Raw genomic sequence first — 20,894 nt, forward strand, 5'->3', positions numbered from 1 at the left:
GGGAAGGCATTTCAATGTTTGACCATTAAAAATGACTTCACTTTGTTCTCCTTTTAACACACCGTATAAAACACACTGGCTGCCTCCCGACCCATTTCTCTCGCTCTCACACACACGTTTACAACTTATGTATACTTTATGTAAACTTTATGCAGCTTAAAGTTTTTTGATGTTACAATATTTTTTAATATGTAAAGACTAAGGTTGACTTGTGAAGAGTGTAAACAGTGTGGCGCTGACAAAACATTGCTCTGTTTGTATGACAACTTGCTCCACCAATTACGTTTTGCGCAGACTACCTGATAATCTACTATTAACCACTGGATTTTAGAAATATCAAGAAAAAACGTAAATGTTTCTTGTTCCATAAATGTTTTAGAAAATATTATGGTACATAGTTGTCCCATGACCTAATCATGTTGATGCCCAGTTATCATATTGTAAATAAAAGCATTATTTTTGCATTATTTGATCAAATTTTCTGTAAAATATCCCTTTTTATATAAAAGGAGTGTTTAAAATACAGAATACCTCATATACATATGTGTCAAGTCAAGTGTCCCTTTTTATATAAAAGGAGTGTTTAAAATACAGAATACCTCCTATACATATGTGATATAATGGCAAATATAGCAGGTCATGCAGGTATTCTTTGAATAATAAAAAAATAAAAAGGCATACTGTGTACACTGTGTTTTGACCAAAAAAAAAAAAACTGGCAGCTGTGGTTGCCAGAATAATTCTGTAAAAATAAAGCAAAAATAAATCTTTACAAAGCAAGCTATAAATTTAGCAATTTACAAATAATAATTTATAGAAAACTGCATAGATTTACTATGTATACTAAGACAGTGGGTATAGAAAAGAATCACCCTCCTGTAAAATAATCACATTGAGTTTCTTTGCAGCCTGAAATGAAGACAGACTCAGTTTTTGTTTTATCCAGCTGTATTTGCTCAGTGCATTAACTCAGATTCTTTTCTTTACCCACTGCATATAGAAAGTGTAGTGTTATACACACAAATACAAAACGGCATCATGGTAACATAAGATTATAAAATAATGCGATTAAACATTTATGTATCAACATAATATGTAACATAAAAATCCTATTGTACATTACTGATAACAAAAACTATTAAGAAACAATTATTTAAACAAAATGGGATACAGGGAATTCTGGGAATGTCAGTTTACAGTCTTTCACTATAAATTATACAATGACTTTAGATTGAACACTATTTTACTGTAAAATTACCTGAAAGGTAAAGTCAGAGGTTAAGGTTATATAGTAAGGGAACTTGCTATTAACCAAATAACAGGGTTTTACTGTGGGATTGTCTTTTACAGGTAAAATTACAATTTTATTTTACATTGTACAGTATACATATTATATTTTAATGTGGGATTGTCTTTTACAGGTAAAATTACAATTTTATTTTACATTGTTTTTTTTTTTTTTTTTTTTTTTTTTAATTACAATTTTATTTTACATTGTACAGTATACATATTATAACAAGTTTGTAGGTGTTTAGGAACAGAAACTGAAAAATCAAATGTTAATTCTTGTTAAAACTACAAAAGTAAGTCAGCCAAGAACAGTGAGTGATTTTCTCTCTTTTTAATTTTTTTATTGGATTAACATTAACGACACCGACAGCAGCCAGTAAATTAGGCCTGGTCACTTTAAGACACAATGCATGGATCCAATATAATGAATTAAGCTCTTTTGCATCTTGTTGTGCTTGAATGTTTAAATTGGTGAGGTGTATTTGTTCGTTCAAGCACAATAAGACATGAAAGAGAACTCAATTCAGTCTTCGTTGTGCACACAGAGAGCACACCAAATTGAGATCTCTCTCTCATGCCTTCTTACGCTTGAGTGAGTACTCAGTAGTATTCTTTTGCGGTGTCTTGTGCTTGAATCCTAAAAAAAACTCTTAAATATTTAAATTGGAAAGGCTTAAAAACACATGCACATGATAAGCTTTTGTGACAATGTGCAGCAGTGGCCTGTCAACTGTCCTGAGTGTCTTTCATGCTGGCCTCGGGCAGTCGGTAGAAATCACCAGTGGCCCCCGACAGCTGTGGGCCCCTGTAATTGTCACCACCTTACTTCCCACTAGCGATGGCCCTGCTGCTATTAGTGCATAAATAACACTCTATACTTCTACATTCGTGTCATTTATACTCCTCAAGCTTCCTCAGATTTCATCATTATCATAGTACACATGTACTGTACGTGTGCAGCTTTATTGTAGATGAAACAACAATAGATGCCACAATAGTGAGTGTTTCTGTGCAGGGATTAAGAGGTACATGCAACTCTAGCCTAAACAAATATAAAAGCGTTTATATTGGTCATAACTTCTGTAGAGAAATTGCACAGATACCTGACATGGATGAAACTTTTTAGTGTGCAAGTGTCGAGTGCCTGTGTTTGCACATGCTAACAAATGAAGTACAATTCTGTGTATTCGGTTGTATGCTTTGTGTTAAAACTTTATTCCCATCAGCATCAGCAAATCAGGATCTTGTTTAGCACAAGACTGCTTAGTTAGATTTCCATTTGTATGTCAGATGATAGGTTTTGGAAAAAAAAATAGACTTGAATAATTATACGTATTAGTGTGCAAATGTCTCCATTTAGACCAATTGACAGACTAATGAATGTTTTACTCAATACAAGCAATAACAAAGAGCAGTTTCATCACAATGAAATAATGTACAGCAGAACAAACCTAGAAAGATTATTAATCATTATAAAAATTTCCATGACCTTGAAAAGATTTTACTCAGACTTTTCCAGGCCTGAAATTCACTTGTTGTTTTCAGGTTTTTGCCTACTAAAATTACATGCTTTGAATAGACAGTATTATACATTTGTATTAATATTTTATTTTGTATTATACATATTTTTTCGTTTTAAATCTAGTGTTGCACAGCTATTGTTTAGTTTGAAGTCTAGTGTGACGCAGCTTAACGGTAGTATTAGTGTGTGTATGGAAGAGAGAATGTGTGTGTTCAATTGCCAGACAACCATCAGAAAGAAGGCCAACCTCTGACTCAACACAGAGCACAGCTTGGAAAGCTACACTACTCATTCTTCATCATGACTGTTTTCCACATTTTACAGTAATATTCATCAAAACTCAAAGCTAATAGCCAAAGCAAACTTCAAAATAGTGGTATTATTAATTATAAGCATGCAGACTCCATCCTTACTAAAACACTTGTCATAAAATGAAGGTCAGATCTCTTTTTTTTTTTTTTTTTTTTTTTAACATGAAATTAATATCAGATTGAATCTTTATTGTGAGCATACTGAAAACAAAAGGGTGCATTCCTTCTAAAAACTATTTATTAGATTAAATTTGATATGTCTGGGTTTCAGGCTGCAACTGTTTGAATTCAGCAAATTCTTTGGATCTCAAAATAGCTTGGTGCTTAAGCTAGTTGAGACTGCATTTCATCAATAAAGAGCCTGACAGAACATCTCTGTCAGATATAAGCAGTTCCAACCTAATCCTGCAGTAATGTTTTATACACATTTTATACACTGTTCAAAAGTTTGGGATCAGAAAGATTTTGTAAAGAAATTTAATACTTTTATTCAGAAAGAATGCAAATGGTAACAAATGTGATAATAAGATAATGTGACATTGAACAGTGGAGTAATGATGCTGAAAATTCAGCTCTGCCATCAGAGGAATTAATTACATTTATTCAGAATAAATTAAAATGAATAAGTTATTTTAATTTGTAATGACATTTAACAATACTGCTTTTTCAATGTGTATGATCACATTAATGAAGCCTTTAAGAAATGTATTTGAAGGACATTAAAAATATTTAGAGCAATAGTGCATAAATTAGGAGTTTATTAACATTTAATGTTGTTGTTATTAATATCCGTAAATTTGTCATTTAAAATGAAATTATTTCCATTCAAATGTGCATTTCCGTGCAGAGAAAATGTGCATTTTTTTGAGTACGTGCACTTACATTTTTTTTTTTCTGTTCATTTATTTTCATTATAAATTGTGTCATATGATGGTTGCTAGTTCTCATTTTTCACATTCTCAGTCCCTGAATGAACCACATTTTCTTTCCACTGCCCATATTTACTCACTGCGCCCATTATGACCCATTTTTCTCACTTTAACTCCTCTGTTTCTCTTTCTTTCTCACCATGCTGACTCACTGCTCCTATCACATTCAATCCCCATATCTATTCCCCCTCATTTCCCATAATCCCCCACACACTAGTATATTTCCCCACACTCTCAGTCTTTCCACTCACGTCCTCTCCCAAACCTCAGTGTATCCTTAACCAACTGCTCTCTGGACAATATCTGTGAAAGGGCTCAATTCACTAAGGAGCAGAGAAGCGTTGGATCCTTCACAAACTGCTTTTCCCCGTTAGAGATGAATGCTAATCTTTGATTTATTGTTTTTGTGAATAATCTGATCACTTATTTGGCTTATCACGAAATAAATTTGAATTGATTTTTGCAAGCTGTCTGGTTCAGTAAGACAGGCTGTTATTGAGATGCTAATAAGAGTGTCTTCTATCATATGAAATACACTGAATGTGATTAAGAGTGACTATGTACGTAAATCCAGCAAACTGTCCTGTATTTTGAGCATGAAAGTGATGGAGAATACCAGTGGTTTTGGTGATGAACAGCTAGTGACAGGCTTCTGATGGAAGGCAGATAATTCCTTGGTTTCCTGTTGGAGTGAGGTCAAATGAGGACTTCCTGTGCGGCTGTGCTGACTAGACACACACCCACCCACCCATACAGAACCATGCACAGGAAAAGATCATCTTATGCTTGAATGCTCAATCTCTGTCCATGAAAGCCAACTCTCTAAACACATGCATTAAATATTTATTTGACCCAAACAGCATGATCTGTTGTGACAGCAGCGGGGGATTCCAGTAAAGTCACCTATTACTGACACACGAGTCTGAACGATTAGGTTTCTTTAATTATAACAGTATGATGTCAAAAATAAAAGACTGTATATAGTTTGTTTGACATTTACTGTTAAACATGGAAAAACACAGAATTCCTTTATGACTGCCCACTGTCCACAGAATCACAGTGTCTGTAATTCGAAAAGTTGACCCTTCTCCTACCCAATGCATGTTTGTTTATTAAATATTTTGGCTAATTTTCAGCTAGCAGTAATGAAACCAGAATGTAATACAACTTTGTCAGAATATTATTTTGTGCATTTTACTAGAAATGTTCCTAAGAGCCTGAAAGTGCATTTTACCTTTTTTTGTGTGTGTATAATACTGGTACTTGGTGTAATAATAATAATAATAATAATAATAATAATAATAATAATAATAATAATAATAATAATAATAATAATAATACTAGAAGAAGAAGAAGAAGAAGGTAGTAGTATATTATTTACTGCTACTATTAAAAACTATTAGCAACAACAACAATAATAATAAAAAACTATTAATACTGTATTTGTATATTCATAATATATTATTTATAATTATTATTATCAATAGTATTAAACATTATTAACATTTAATTAACTAACCATAAAACCATCAACAACTAAAATTAATAATAATAATAATAATAATAATAATAATAATAATAATAATAATAATGCAATGTAGGTCATGTTGGAAAAAAGTGTATGCCAAATGCATAAATAAACATTATTATCATTTACTATAAATTGTAATATTTATACTGTATTAATTTATATTAGGTAGTTTTTCTGTGGTGTATATATATATATATATGTATATGTATGTGTGTGTGTTTGTGTGTGTGTGTGTATATATATATATATATATGAATGTATATATATATGTATGTATGTATATGTGTGTATGTATGTTTTTATCTTATCTTTATTGTTAGCACATTGAATACAAAAGCTGAAATGACAATCAGTTGTTCTAAGGTTTTTATTTGTATTTTTCCTTCAGTGGGCAAAACAACAGTCCACAATCCATTTGCAAACATAGTGGTAGTTCTAATAATTGTTGAATCAGTTGATCATCAAAATAATTGTTCATTGTAGCTATAGCAATAAAAACATTGCATTTTACAGAATTTAGCAGATTTTCCCATAAAATCAGCATAGAACATATACAAAAATTTGCTGATTCTGTGTGGAGCTGGAACTGTTTTAATTTAAAAACAAACCAAGAGAACTAGATCATTAATATCTTGTTAAATTTGTTGATGCATTAAATAGAGAATGAATGACATAAATGTAGAGAAAAGAAGTGGTTGGAGGTTTTTCAAGCACACGCACCGGTCACATCTCTCAGCAGTCTGATGAGGTCAGCCACACGCTGTGTGTTTTTGTTGTGGGCTAATGGAGTGTGAAATGGAGCCATGTGGTACTGACATTGCATCGCCAGCTATAAGATAATATACACGAGTACACATGCCCTGGAGAGAAACGATTAATCAAATCCACCACGCAAGGGCTGCAGGGTGCCGTAACAGAATAGATACACAGGTCTCAGTCTCTCTCAGAAAACTAAGGGGTCAAAGTGAAGTGACCGGTGAGCAGCCAAGAACCTAAATCAGATATTTCCACATGCAGGCCATTCAGAGAGAGTTTTAAATAGCATGGCTGATGCAAACCATTGCAATCATGGCACTGAGGTTTAGCGTGAGAATACCAAGCTCAAATGGACACCTCAGTCTGTTCTGTAGTGTTTCAGCACGACCACAATAAGGTCAAATGCTAGTTTAACACGAGTCTGTATGTCTCAGCTAGGATCCAGACATCTGAGACTGCTTCTGTTGTTTATTCTTTTTCTTTCGAATTTAATTTATTTTTGCATTACAATGTATAATATACAGTAGAATAATGTATTCAAAACCAGGTTAAAATGGAGCATAAATCGCAGATTTTCATTCTGGTCTGGTCTTTTGGAATCCACTATATGTTAAGAATACAGGTCAGAACATTATATATACATAATACTGTCTGTACAAATTACATCAAAATCAGATGTTTTCTATTTGAATATATTTTAAAATCTGTCAAAGCTGAATTTTCAGCATCATTACTCCAGTCTTCAATGGCACATGATGCTTCAGAAATCTTTATAATATGCTTATTTGCTGCTCAAGAAAAAATAAAAATTATAATTATCAGTGTAGAAAATGCTTGATGTTGCTATGGTGACTTTTATTTCATGTTTTTTCAAATGATTTGTATACAGTGGCACCATGTTTTGAACACTTAAGCCACACTTATTACAATTTACAGTATGAATGTCATTGCATCTTTTTATGTCAGTGGTACTGTAATTAAGATGGACTAGTATATCAGGTGACTGATCCAGTTAGCATGTCTGGATTCCTGCCCTATTTAAGTCAGACATGATCCTCCCTTTACAGTCTATCCCGTCTCACTCTATTTCCTGACTGTTGATTATGTTTAATTATATGATTTCCAAGCATGCAAAAGTCATAGAAATTAATAGAATCTTAAGTCACAGAAGAGTCTGGAAATGTCTTTAGTTAATATAAATATTTTATTTTCTCTCACAAATGTGAGTTTTTATCTCACAATTCTGAGGAAAAAGTTGCCATTAAAAAGTTGCAATTAAAAAGCCCTTTCAATGATTTCAGTATAATGAAGTATAAAATGGACTAAAACCGATGTGTGACATGTCTCCTGCAGGTCAGACCCCGCTGCGTGAGGCCTATTCAATGTCCTGTATTGCCAATGGCAGTTCCAGTGGCCGCAAATCTCACAAAGATAGTTCCACAGTGTCTATAGCCAAGAAAGAGACACTCTCCTCTGCCGCTAAGAGGTAATGTGCGCACACACACACATACAGGTTTCTATTTTTTTTGTGGGGACATTCCATAGATTTAATGGTTTTTATCTTTGGGACCTAAAAAAAATGTCCCACAAGGTCCAGTTTTACTAGTATTACTATACTTGTGGGGACATGTGGTCCTCAAAAAGTAGGAAAAACCAGGTACACACACACACACACACACACACACACACACAACTGAAATATGCAAATGATCTCATAGCCTCCTCTACACATTTTGGATGATTTCCCTTCTCTGACCCATTTCAGCTCTCCACTAATGAGCTGATGATTTGAAGCAGGTGTGTTAGATTAGGGAGACAATCAGAGTTGTAGTGGCAAACCTCCATGACTGGTTTGGGACACCCTGTGCTAGGATACTCTTAATTAATTTTTAACAGATACACTTTTAAAATGTACAGTCTTCTGGAAAAATGCTCCAAAAATATCGACAACTCATCTTTCGCTGACATATTCAAATGTTGGTCCAGTCAGATGTTCTCTGTTTAATGTGTGATGTTCTTTCAGCCTGAAGAAATATATTCATCTGAAAGTCTGTGAGTGTTTCACCTCAGTGTTGAGATGCTCAGCTCTCCTCATCTTTTTATGTGTGTCAGATCTTCCTCTGTTGACCTGCATGTTGTTTTTGCAGTGGTGGCGAGCGTAAAAAAGACAAGCCTCAGATGGAGGGAATCAGGGAGAAAGAGGAGGCTCCACAAGCTAACGATAACACCCCCTCAGCACCCAGCACCCCTCAGGCACCGTCCCCTTCCAGCAACCCCCCCTCCCCTCATCCCCCACAGCCTCAAAGACAGCTCTCGGAGAACAAGGGGTCAACCCTGGCCAAAAGGTTCCTCCCAACAGCCGTGCAATTTCTGGCGGCATTCGAGCAGCGTTTGGCAATCTGCTTGCAGCGCTTTCGCAACCTATTGACGTAAAGCCAAGGGGCAGGGCTGACATGCTTCCTCAATCAATATCAGGATCAATAGAGCACAACAGTTGTTATTCACAACAGTCCACTTTTTATCTGCTTGGTTCCGGAAGTATCTTTCCCATTCATGTTCTCCATTCTCCAAACCAACCAAATCCACACCATTAAAACATTTCATTTGAAGAAGGAAAATGCAGTTTTTTTTTTTTTTTTTAAAGTAAATGTAATACACATCCCATAAAGCATTGCACATGTTGTAATAAGATCAAATACAATGGTACATTACAAAGTAATTAATAAAATTATGCACTTCTTCTCTTTGATAAGTTTGAAAAAGTATAAGAACAATATAAAAGTATAAAAACAATATAAAATATATAAATGTATTTTTAAATCTAAACACTATCATTAAAAATTTTGGGGTCAGTATTGATATTTTTATTATTAAGATTATTATTATTATTTAATGGCTTTTTTTTAAAAAAGTATCTAATAATATTTTTTTATGTTTTTTTTTTTTTTTTTTTTTTTTCTATCTATGTAGTTGTATAATGTAGGGAGAACAATTCTCTTCTATCATTTGAAAATAATAGCCATACATAAGTTTCTCAGACTTGAAGAAACAACCTCCAATCAATACTCATTATAAAAACCAAATTTCCAGGCTCTTAAATTAATTATATCTAAACAAATTATTGCTTTCTCATCATTTATCATTGTTTGCCCCTCATATTATGCTAAATGTCCTGCTAGCATCAGGCTGACAGTACAGGTCAGAATATGTTATGCTCTGGATCACTCCAAGCAGTCCACCCAGAAGTGGAAAGTAATGGAAAGCAGATGTGATGTCCTCTCAGTGCTCAAACCCTTGGTTCTTGCTTAATAATCTGCAGAGTAATCAGGCTAACGCATTAGACCAGCCATTCTTCAAAACCATTAGCAAACCTTCTAGTCTCTGCTTAATAACCCAAGAGCCAACCTGCTGAGTTATTCATATTGACTCTGCAAGCTGTCCCATCCAATTAGCTAAAGAGAAGTGGAAAACCAATTAGCTGACTCCGTAATGTCATTTCACGGCCCGATCCATGCTTGTTTGACGATGCAGCAAGAAGATTATTAGCCAGGATTTGGCCACAGTCACATTACTTAACCTCTGCAATCGATGAGGATTCCACTCACACTAGCAAAGACTTGAGCTTTCTTATAAATAATTAGCATCAGAAATGCTAAATTTGTGATTGTTGTGATTAGCACAATGTTTTCTAGAAATCTTGCCGAGATTGTACAGATGTCAATATAGTGATGCGAGGTATGTGGTTATCTGAAGTCTACTTCAGATTAAAAGAAGAACTCTTAAATAGAAAATGCAGTAAATGCAGGAGTGCTATATTTTACGTGGTGTGTTTTGCTTATAAGACAAAAACTAGCATAGATATTAATGCTGGTCTAGGTTTCTGCTAGTAATGCAACTCAACTAGTGAACTTAGTAGACCAACTAAGTTAGTATCATGGTATTACATGGTCATTTTGTGATAGATGGTATGGATAGACAGTCATATGGAGCACTCACACAACTTTTATCACACATATACTAGAGATCGACATCGTTAGACCTGTATACCTCACAGGTGGCCCTATATATAGAACTCAAGCCAGTTTTTCACATGTGGAAGTGTGTCCGCTCTGCCCTGGAGTACTATCCATTCCCTTCCCTTCCCTCCTCTCTTACTCCCATGTTTGGTGAGGTTGGAGGTCCTTTGCTACAGCTCTGACCTGTTTAATGGCCTCAAGCCCAAAGTATACTTCAGGTTTAACTTGTACTCTTAGCATATGCAGCATATGTGTACAGCTGATAGCACAGCCTTTCAAAGTATACACCGTTTAAACACAGATGTCGACACTCGCACTCTAGAAAGTTTTATCCTTGTCCAGTGTGTGTGCTATTTCTCTATAGAAGTTATGACCAATAAAAATTTCTTCGTACTCATTTAAGTCTATGGAGTCGATTAACGCGTATACGCGTTTTGGGGTATTTTCTCCTGATAACCCCGAAAAGAACTTAAATTACACTTTCAGTTTTGATCGTACAGATAAGTGCAATACATCAATCGAATCTGTAAAGGGTCTACTTTTTTTTGTATACAGACATAATAACAACAAAACTTTGTGCACTTATAAAATAAAGATAACAAACAAGGAGTGCTGTCTGCAGCCTTTGTCTGCGCTGATCTTCAGATACAAATGCGTCATTAAAATGAACTGTAACTCAGTGAATACTCAACGAAGAGACATGAGAGAGACATCTATAGAAAGCCTGACATGTCTCAGTGAATACTCAACGAAGAGACATGAGAGAAAATATTCTGTGTTAAGTAATCCATATGAAAACAACGCGATGTCCGTTTTTTCACGTCTCCCTTCATTATCTTCTAATGCGACCACGCCCCCGCGCCGAGCGCGCTTTTGAGATTCAAATGTTTCACTGAAGCGCGCGGCTTTTGAATACGCCCTCACAACAGAAGACAACGCAGCGAGACTGTTCTTCAAGTTTTTATTATTTTACTGTTTGCTTCGCGATGAGAGGAATAAGACATAAATCACCCCAAAAAGATGTGATGTGGTTGAGGATTTGAGATTTGGATTTCCTCAGAAAAAAGAATGAAGCACTTTATTCAGCAGAGTTCATAAACATGAGTAAGTCTCTTTTTATTTATTTATATACTTGTACTAGTTTTCACATAACGTGTAAACATTTTACTAGTTAGACTTTTTCCAAAGACTTTTTCCAAACTATAATTCCTGACTAAATGTATAATCAAGTGAAATATTATGAAGTTTCAGTAACAATATACACTACTATTCAATTCAAAAGCTTGATGTAAATAATATAAATGTAACAATAAATGTAACTGTAACAAATGTAACAATCATTGCTGTTCTTTCAATTTATCCCCCCTAAAAAAAACCTAAAAATAAAAAATATTCTCAGCTCTTTTCAACATTAATCGTTAATAATAATAATAATAATAATGATAATAATAACAATAAATGTTTTTTTTTGTAGAAAATAAGATTGTTAAAAGGATTTCTGAAGGATTGTGTGACTGGAGTAATGATGCAAACAATTCAGTTTGAAAGTCAGCTTTGATTTTTCCTAATAAACTGTTTAACTGCACTCACAAGTGAATATTAAATTATGTTGTGGGATAATAAAATATATTCTAAATAAACTACAAACATAAAATTATATAGATTTATTTTGTCCTCACATTCTTTCTTGTAACTCATCCCTCTCAGTGACACAGCTGACTGAATGGCTCATTATGCAGCTCATTATGCAGGCCTTTGTCTTCTCAGGTGTGAATTCATGATAGTTGACGCCTACTCGCATATGACTTTTACCAACAAAAAAGTGTCTTAGAAAATTTAAATCATATATTGTTTTCTGTAAGTGAGTAAACAAGATGATTTTCACATCATTTAGAAAAAAAAAATTCTAGGCTACAAGCTCCAGTTCTCAAAATTCCTGGGAACCAATTTTCTATATGTGTTTTATTGCCTTTTTCAAGTGATTTAACATTTTTTTAGTTTTTCACTAACCACGCATAACATATTTTTTTCTCAAAAACACAATCATGTACATACATGCTGCTCACACATATTATTATAGCCTAGTTTGTGCTGATTACAGTGAGATTAGACTTTAGCCATTTAGATATTTATAAGAAACTGAAAAAAGCACAAATGTCAGGGCATGACAAAACTTCTCCAGGCCCCAAAAATACCCTTAGACTCCAGAGATTTAAACTAGAATTGTGAGTATGTCTTAACTCCCTCACACAAGGGCTGGTGACATGGATAACTATTGTTGGTGCACTCTTGAGAAGTTTGTTGTTGTTGTTGTGCCAACTCCTCGGTTACATTTTCAACTGTGAAACAACGGCCGATCCAACTTAAATTGTACGAAACTTCAAGGTGCATTCAAGGAGCGAGTACACGTGTATAGAGAATTCTATCTAAAAACTGAATGTAAAAACCGAAGTATACTTTTGGCTTTAATGTTTGTGTGTACATCTGTGAGTTTCTGGATCACTTCTACCAAAATTTCTTCCCATGCTCCCTGCCTTGACGTTCATATTCTCCACTAAGCTTGAGAGATATGACATAAATGGCTATATGGCATATAACTGCTGGTGACCAGAAGTTTGTTGGTTCAAGCCCCAAGATGAGCCATCGTTAATTATTATTATTATAAATTTTTGGCTTTAATTTGCATAAAGTTCAGATTCTCCCAGGATTTTTGTTGCATCTCCCACTTTTTGGTCAAAATGTGCCTCTGGTTCAGCTCCAATAGCGAATAAATTGGAAACTGGGTCGGTGAGTATTAGTGTAGAAGCTTTGGTCCAGAAAACAAGTTTGTTTTTGAACTCTTTAACGTTTTCTTCTTGCACACAGCTTCGCGTGAGGATAACGTTCCTCTGTTTTCCCTTTCTAAACTTCTGATGTGTTTTCTTCTCTACCTTCCTTTAGCTTTGCTGTGTGGTGTCTTTTTCCCGAACAATCTCATGCAATTTACCACAAGACTGGGTTTCAAGTTTTTCAGCTCCCCTGTGTGTACTAACCATCGAGTGGATTATGCTTTGGCATATGCATGATCTTTTACCTGAGGGATGCAGCTTTGACTTTCAAGGGCCGTTGCTTGTTTTCTGGCTTCCAGTTTGAAATGAACCAAGGGGGAAGAGTGGTTATTTGAGTTTGGAGGACCTGGATAGAGTTAGCATCTAGACATTGCAGTCCATCCTAAGTAAAATTGTCTGGACGAACAGGTGGCCCATTTTGGTGGGTCTATGTAGATCTATTTAGAGTTAATGGATTATTCTCCTCCAAGCTTACAATACCACTCCTCTAAATTTGTAACTTCTTCCCTGGACTCGTTTTTCAGCTTCTCTGCTATCGCTTTCTTTTCCAGTGAAACCCTTACATGCTTTTTCTGTGTATGTTGCGTCTGCAGCAGGGGTAGCAGTGCGAAGCGTGGAGGAATGGAGCGTTCTCAGAGTAGCACATGGGACAGCGGAGAGGAGAACAGGAATAAGCTGGTGAAAGCAGCCTCCACCTCCAAACTGCTGTCCAAAGTGGTGAAGAATGCAGAGAAGTAAGTGTTAGGTTCCTTCCATCCCCTTTGCCCTACTAAGACTCACGCTGTAGATTTGAGTCCTCATATAAGTCATTCAACTGAAGTAGTAGAGGTAAAAAAAAAATAAAAAAAGTGTTTTTGAAACAATGCTTCAGGGTTTTTAAGTAATTTTTCTTGAAATCCATGAAAGTCCACAGAATTGTAAAGCCTCTCATTTATGAAGTTACACCAAAACTTAATGCATTCCATGTTCCATTTAATTTTTGGTAATATGAATATGCTTTTAGCTACCGATATTTAGTTTGGTACTTGCTGTTCAACAGTTTTTTTATACGTTTAAATTCAAACAACAAAATTAACATATAACATGTAAAAAAGTCCACAGAATCCATCCTGGCCTAGCCATGTGTTATTGCAAATAATCAAATTTATTTGTGGCACTTGCTTTTGCTAGAAAATTCTTCATGCACCCTCATGATGTTGTAAACCTGTATGACTTTCTTTTTTTCATCAAAACTGAAAATGAAAAATTATGAATAATGAAAGGGAATTGTATGCTATATATTCCAAGTCTTCCGACAATAATGTCTTAAATTGGTGTGGTTATTCACTTAAAATATTCCTCTCGCCATAACACAAAACTTATGATATGGTGCATTCGTTGTGCTTTTATGTGATTTTGGTAACACTTCACAATTAAGTTCCATTTATTAACATCAGTTAACAGCATCAGTTCACATGAACTGACAATAAAATATACTTCTAAACCCTTTATTAATCTTAGTTAATGTTTATTTCAGCATTTACTAATAAATAATTAAAATCAAAAGTTGTATAATTAAACATTATTTCATGGACTAACAATGATTAATGAATAAATGATAAAAATTATTAATTGTATTTTAATTAACTATCGTTAACAAAGCTTAATAAATACTTCAACAAAGGTATTGTTCATATATTAGTTAATATAATATTAATGAGCTTATGTAAAGTATTCTATGATTTCGCTGAAAATTTTCATTGTATGGGAAATTCAGAACTCAGAGATTCTTTTTTTGTGTTCTTTGGAAAATAAAGGAAGTCATATGATTTGGAAACATCATGAGAGTGAGCAAATGATACCAATAAAATGAAGCTTTATTTTGCAACTGTTCCTTTAAGACATTCCTGTAGTTGAACAAACATGCCATTTTCGGAACTCACTTTTTTGTCTCGTGTTAACAGTATTTGATTTTCTTCCCTTTTCCTCTTTAGACACAGAGATCCAGTCATCAGCCAAGGTAAAGTCTCATTTTGCCTTTACGTGATCTATTATGTTTCAACTTCATCTTTTTCTCATGTGCTCCTCTCATTTCCTGTATCACAGTGGTTCAAGCAAACTGGTGCCTCGTGCAATATGTCAGACCTTCTGTGCACTTTAGATCAATAAAAATTCTCATTTGTATAAACATTTAAGCTGTGGCCTGCAGCCAACTTGCATTTCATAAGTGTTAATAAAAGCTTGCATATTGCCACTTCTTAGTACTTGGCTTTGCCCCAGGGCAAGATTAGAGGTGACACTGAAAAACACTGTTAGCACGGGTCAAATGCCAGTGGTCACAGGCTGAGTGTGCCCTGAAACGACCTTATCCCGAATCTGGATTTAGCCCTGGGCCTAGAACAGTACAGGTGTGAGCACCACCTCCATCTCTCAAGTCATTTTAATCTTGGCAAAGACACAGACAAACTGCATTCCTGTGTCTTGTGGTTCCTTATTTGTTCTTCCAGACTTTTCTAATGATCACACCCATCTTAAAAACTGTTGACAGGCCTCTCTTAGCATACATCAATAAAACTGTTCCTTGTCTGTCATTCTGTGTTTGTTTTTTGAGATATTATTATTTCTGTCCCATACCCAGCTAAAATGTCAACCCGTGAAAAAAACAGTCAAGGTAAGGCCTTCCTCTCTACAGGGCCGATAGCCGCCGAAAGAGTTTTCCTTGCCCTGCTTCAGGCTGGATATAAACATTTCTGGCTCTAATCCCACTTTAATTCCCTTAACATGTTGATCGATCTATCTGAAAGATCAGTGGTCTGTCAGTTCTTCCACTTTTCTTCTGTCTCTCTATCTCTCTGCCGCTCTTGCTCCTTAAAATCTTAAATTACATTTCTGGAGGAATCAACAGTAAGTGGATTTCTTCCCAGCTTACAGGCATGTCAATAAACACACATCTCGCTTGTTCATTTCTTCTCGCAATTCAGTTGGTGTAAATAGATGACTTACTGTAGATTCACCACCAGTAACCTATTAGCAGAGGAATGTGTTTGTTCTAAAGGAAAAATACCAGAACAGCTTTATGGCTAAATCTCACTAAAGCCGTTATGAACATATCTAGCTCATATTTCACTGCAAAATCAAAAAAAAAAAAAGAAAGAAAGAAACAAGAACACATTTTTTTATGACTTTATATTGTAACATTATTTTTTATGACAGCTAAGCTTTTTTAACGATAATGCTAAATAGTCTCATTCTCATTGCTATAGAGTATGCAGGGGGATTTATATATAAAAAAAATTTACTTAATTTTCAATGAAATGCTGAAGGTCTTAATGGTCCTAAAATATAGTTGTTGTTTTTTGTTTTTGTGGGAATAATATAATTCTTACTGGCCTGAACAAGTTTGCGTAAGATTCACCTTTATACCTTAATTCAGTAAGCATACAACTGGGATGGTTCTCCCAAAAATGAAAATACCCTCATGTCATCCCAAACCTGATGACTTACTTTCTGCTGTGAAACAAACACACACACACACAGACATTTCTCATTTTTCTACAGGTTTGGAACAACATGAGCATGAGTAAATGATGACAGAATTTCCATTTTTGGCTGAACTATCCCTTTAAGGATATCGGTATCAGTGAGGAATGTTCTGGTGATTCTCGGCCAGCTAAATTGTTTTTAAAGGTTACCTGTGGTCAGTGTTAAATACTTTATAGAATTATACGATGCTATTATAAAATGTGCTACTGCACAAAATGATTCTGGAGATCAGAGAAAATACTTTATTTTTTCTGCCTCGCTCTGTCTCTGCCCATTTTGAGGTTTCTTCTTCACACTTCTCTTTTCTTTACTGAATCACAGTCAGATTTGGGCATTGTCATTGATCTGGCCCTTCTGCACGCTGCTCAAAGCTTCACTTATGATTTGCTTGGGTTTATGAATGAATTCAAAGCATGAGCTTTAATAACTCCATCAAAGAGCTTGCTTTAGAAATGTATAGTATTTAAAAACTAACTTTTTTACGTTAGAAGGAGCAATGCTAGAAGCTAAAATATATGCTATGTGTTTGTTAAATGCTGCTAAAATGAACACTCACACAGTCAGTTCTGAATGACCATGTTCACTACCAAATTTCAGATAACGTCATGATATATTTCATACAAAGAAACGTGGGTTTTGTTTGAGATATATACGTTTCATTGGGAGTAGTTACTAATAATTATTGATTCTTAATTATTTAATTTTTTTCTAGTATTTTCTTAGAATATGTTTTCTTCACCAAATCTCTCCACAGAGGTATAATATGTTGGAGTGTTTATTAGAGTGTTAATCATCACAATGTTTATCCCATCGGATGTGGAGAATTACGACGATGTCCGCACCGAACTTCCCCCAGAGAGACTCAAACTGGATTGGGTGTATCCTTTCTAGCATGCTTTGCGCGTATTGTATTTTACAATGGTGGTTTTAAAATGGATTAAAAGTTTTATGGCAAGAAAATAATAAAATATTAACCTGGGTTGTCCAATTTAATTAATGGCCAATTTAATTTAATTTACTTGCTGAGATTCTGTGAATTAAACATTACAACATTATGATGGTTAATGGTCCGTGTACTTTTGCGTCCATTCTTTTTTCATTTTTTAACCCAGAAATGAAATATGGAAAATGCGGTTTCTTCTTTAATGGTTCAAACACTGATGAATAGAATAAGCAGACACAAACTAATTTTCATTATTTAAAATGTTTATTTCATTAAAAATCTTTAAAATTATGTTCATTTGCCAATTTGTGTGAGTGGATGGTCTGCCCTGCTCGTCAGATTTCACTGATCACGTGATTTGACTCAGGAACAGGGCCTGTCTGTATCTGGAGATTATAACTTTATATATTTCTAAATTAGCCTATATATATATATATATATATTTATATTTATATATATATTCACCCCATATTTAAAACCGTGTGTAGCGCTCTAACACAATGTAGCCTACTGTACATACATTGACTGACCACTCCAATAACGTACCCATAAAGCACATAGTTATGACAAAATTATATCCCAATCTATAATTTCATGATGATCGATTTCCCAGGATTCTGCAATGTCTATTTTAAAAATTATATTTGTATTTAGTCTCTGCATTATTCCAAAGATGGCTCTAGTTCTCAACTGAACGTGTGGGAGAAGCATCACAAAATTTTGCCAAAGAAAACTTGTTAAAATCAAAAATTTTCTGTATTAATTTGTGCGTTTTTCAAACGTTTATTAAAAGTGCAAAAATTAATTTACCAAAAATCTGAAAAGAAGTCAATATTTTTCTTTTTCGGGCAGCATTATGTCTATACGGTTCTAATTTCAATTTTGGTTTACAGCAAAGCATTTAAAAATACAATCATTCTTTTTTCATTTTTTCTGTCATGGTTAAAAAAACTAAAAACAAATGGACGCAAAAGTACACAGACCGTTAATGTAAAGCATTGAATATATATATAACATACATATATTTTTTTTGTTTTTGGTATATTGTTGTTTTCCCTTGACTCCTTGATAGATATGGCTACAGGGGACGTGACTGCCGTGCAAATGTGTACCTGCTACCTACCGGGGAGATTGTGTATTTCATCGCCTCGGTGGTTGTGCTCTTCAACTACGAGGAGAGGACACAGCGGCACTATTTAGGACACACTGACTGTGTCAAATGGTGAGAATGATGAAAACACATATCGTGTTATTGGGGGCATGCAGTTATTTAATGGTCTTATCATTTGTTTTATGGGACATTGACACTGACAGTGATTAAATAACCAACTCTTACTGAAAATTTCATTGAAAGATGTAACAGTTTTTCTTGATATTTTTGGTGGTTAAATAACCAACTCTTACTGAAAATTTCATTGAAAGATGTAACAGTTTTGCTGGATGGAAATGACAGGAAGATGTCTTCTGTGAGCCCTGAACTAAACAAATGAGCTGATAAAAATCCTGAGCATTGTTAGCAGTGATGATGCTGGACATACCTGCTCCTGTAGACTTTTAAATACTGTGTAAAAATAGTTTATATAATGGAATTCATACTCTCTTACTGAAAATTTCATTGAAAGATGTAACAGTTTTTCAGACCTTATTGGTTGATCTCTAAACGATAATTTAGTATGCAGAGTATGACATATTACTGGATGACATATTAATGATCACAAACGAAAGCCATATTCACCTCAGGAGGACTTCAGCAGTGTTGTTCAGTGAACTGTTTCTCTTGTAGTCTTGCTGTTCATCCAGATAAGATCCGTATCGCCACAGGACAGATAGCAGGCGTGGATAAGGATGGCAGGGTGAGTTTTATCACTGCAGCTACTATGATAAAGCACAAACCTATGTTTGCCTTAATGTACACAACCGTTTAAAAGTTTGGGATAGATTTTTTTAAAGAAATTAATTTTTTTTATTTAGTAAGGATGCATTAAATTAAGCAAAGGTGAAAGGAATGACTTTAATATTGTTACAATACACACACACACACACACACACACACACACACATATATATATATATATATATATATGAAATAAATGCTGTCCTTCTAGTTATGAAAGTATCCTGAAAAAAACTGCATCATGGTTTTCATGAAAAATTTATGAAAATATATTGAAATAGATTATACAATGAGACCGTATACTGTTTTACTGTGTATTTGATCAAATAAATGCAGCCTTGATGAGCATGAGAGAGTACTTTCAAAAACATAAAAAAATCATACCAACCTCAGTTTATTGAAAATAGTGTAGTTGTAGTAGTACAATTGTAGTTGTATTGTTTAATATTTCTCTCACTTTATTTTGTCGTGTCAGTAATTTTTTTCCCATAACATTTACTCATTGCACATGTTTTTCTTTTCATGGCCCTGTTCAACTACTGCACTTCATTTTCAAAAAAAAAAAAAAAAAAAAAAGTTGGCTTTAGTTATGATAAACAGGAGAACAGGTTTAGAATAACTGGCTTTAGCAAACAGACATTCAAGACAAACAGTAAGTCTTGAAAGTGCAAAAACAAACACATTAAGCTGGCAAGTATTCAAAAGGATCCCCAAAGAACATAAACCTTTAAGCACTGTAAAAACACTTTACAGAAGTTTTATTTTTCTGTCTTACTAAGTTGTTCTTTTCCAGGTTATCAGAATAACCTCTTCTGGATGTTTGACTCATGAATCCCTGCTGTGATATTTGACGTCTCTGTATTCTGATCTGTGTTTGATCCTGCAGCCGCTTCAGCCTCACGTGAGAGTTTGGGACTCGGTCAGTCTGTCCACGCTGCAGATCATCGGCCTTGGCACCTTTGAGAGAGGAGTTGGATCCCTCGCTTTTTCTAAAGCCGTAAGTATAACATCAGCCATCTGTTTTGTTTTATTTGCATTTTTTTTTAGCTTTTTTTTAAATTTGTTTTGATGATTGATAAACCTGATGTTTTTTTCACCTTTGTCTAATATTTTTCACAATATTGCAGTGCTCTTCCTGGAACTGGGTCATGATAGCATTTTCTTTTGTCGATAATTCTAACCTTGAAATAAGATTTTGCCATAAAATAATGTCATGTGTCTGAAAATCAAATGAGTATTGATCATGTTTGTAATATTTGTAATATTTATTAAAATTTGTAACTTGGCTCCTGATAATATTTTGTAATATTTGTAACTTGACTCAGAGGAAGTTAGGATTTATTTATTTATTT

The 20,894-nt window shown here is 34.4% G+C and overlaps 1 protein-coding gene across 1 annotated transcript in view; it reads left to right on the top strand.

The window, feature by feature from the left end:
- The window catches only part of LOC109052099 (echinoderm microtubule-associated protein-like 4), a 51,790-nt gene that overhangs the window by 13,337 nt on the left and 17,559 nt on the right, over positions 1 to 20,894 (top strand). The window contains 9 exon segments of the mRNA XM_042768493.1: positions 7,693 to 7,825; positions 8,487 to 8,684; positions 13,780 to 13,917; positions 15,157 to 15,182; positions 15,801 to 15,838; positions 17,462 to 17,583; positions 18,721 to 18,870; positions 19,432 to 19,501; positions 20,429 to 20,539. Coding sequence (XP_042624427.1) covers positions 7,693 to 7,825; positions 8,487 to 8,684; positions 13,780 to 13,917; positions 15,157 to 15,182; positions 15,801 to 15,838; positions 17,462 to 17,583; positions 18,721 to 18,870; positions 19,432 to 19,501; positions 20,429 to 20,539 — 986 coding nt within the window.

The sequence above is a fragment of the Cyprinus carpio genome, chromosome A13, assembly GCF_018340385.1.
Source record: "Cyprinus carpio isolate SPL01 chromosome A13, ASM1834038v1, whole genome shotgun sequence".
NCBI lineage: Eukaryota > Metazoa > Chordata > Actinopteri > Cypriniformes > Cyprinidae > Cyprinus > Cyprinus carpio.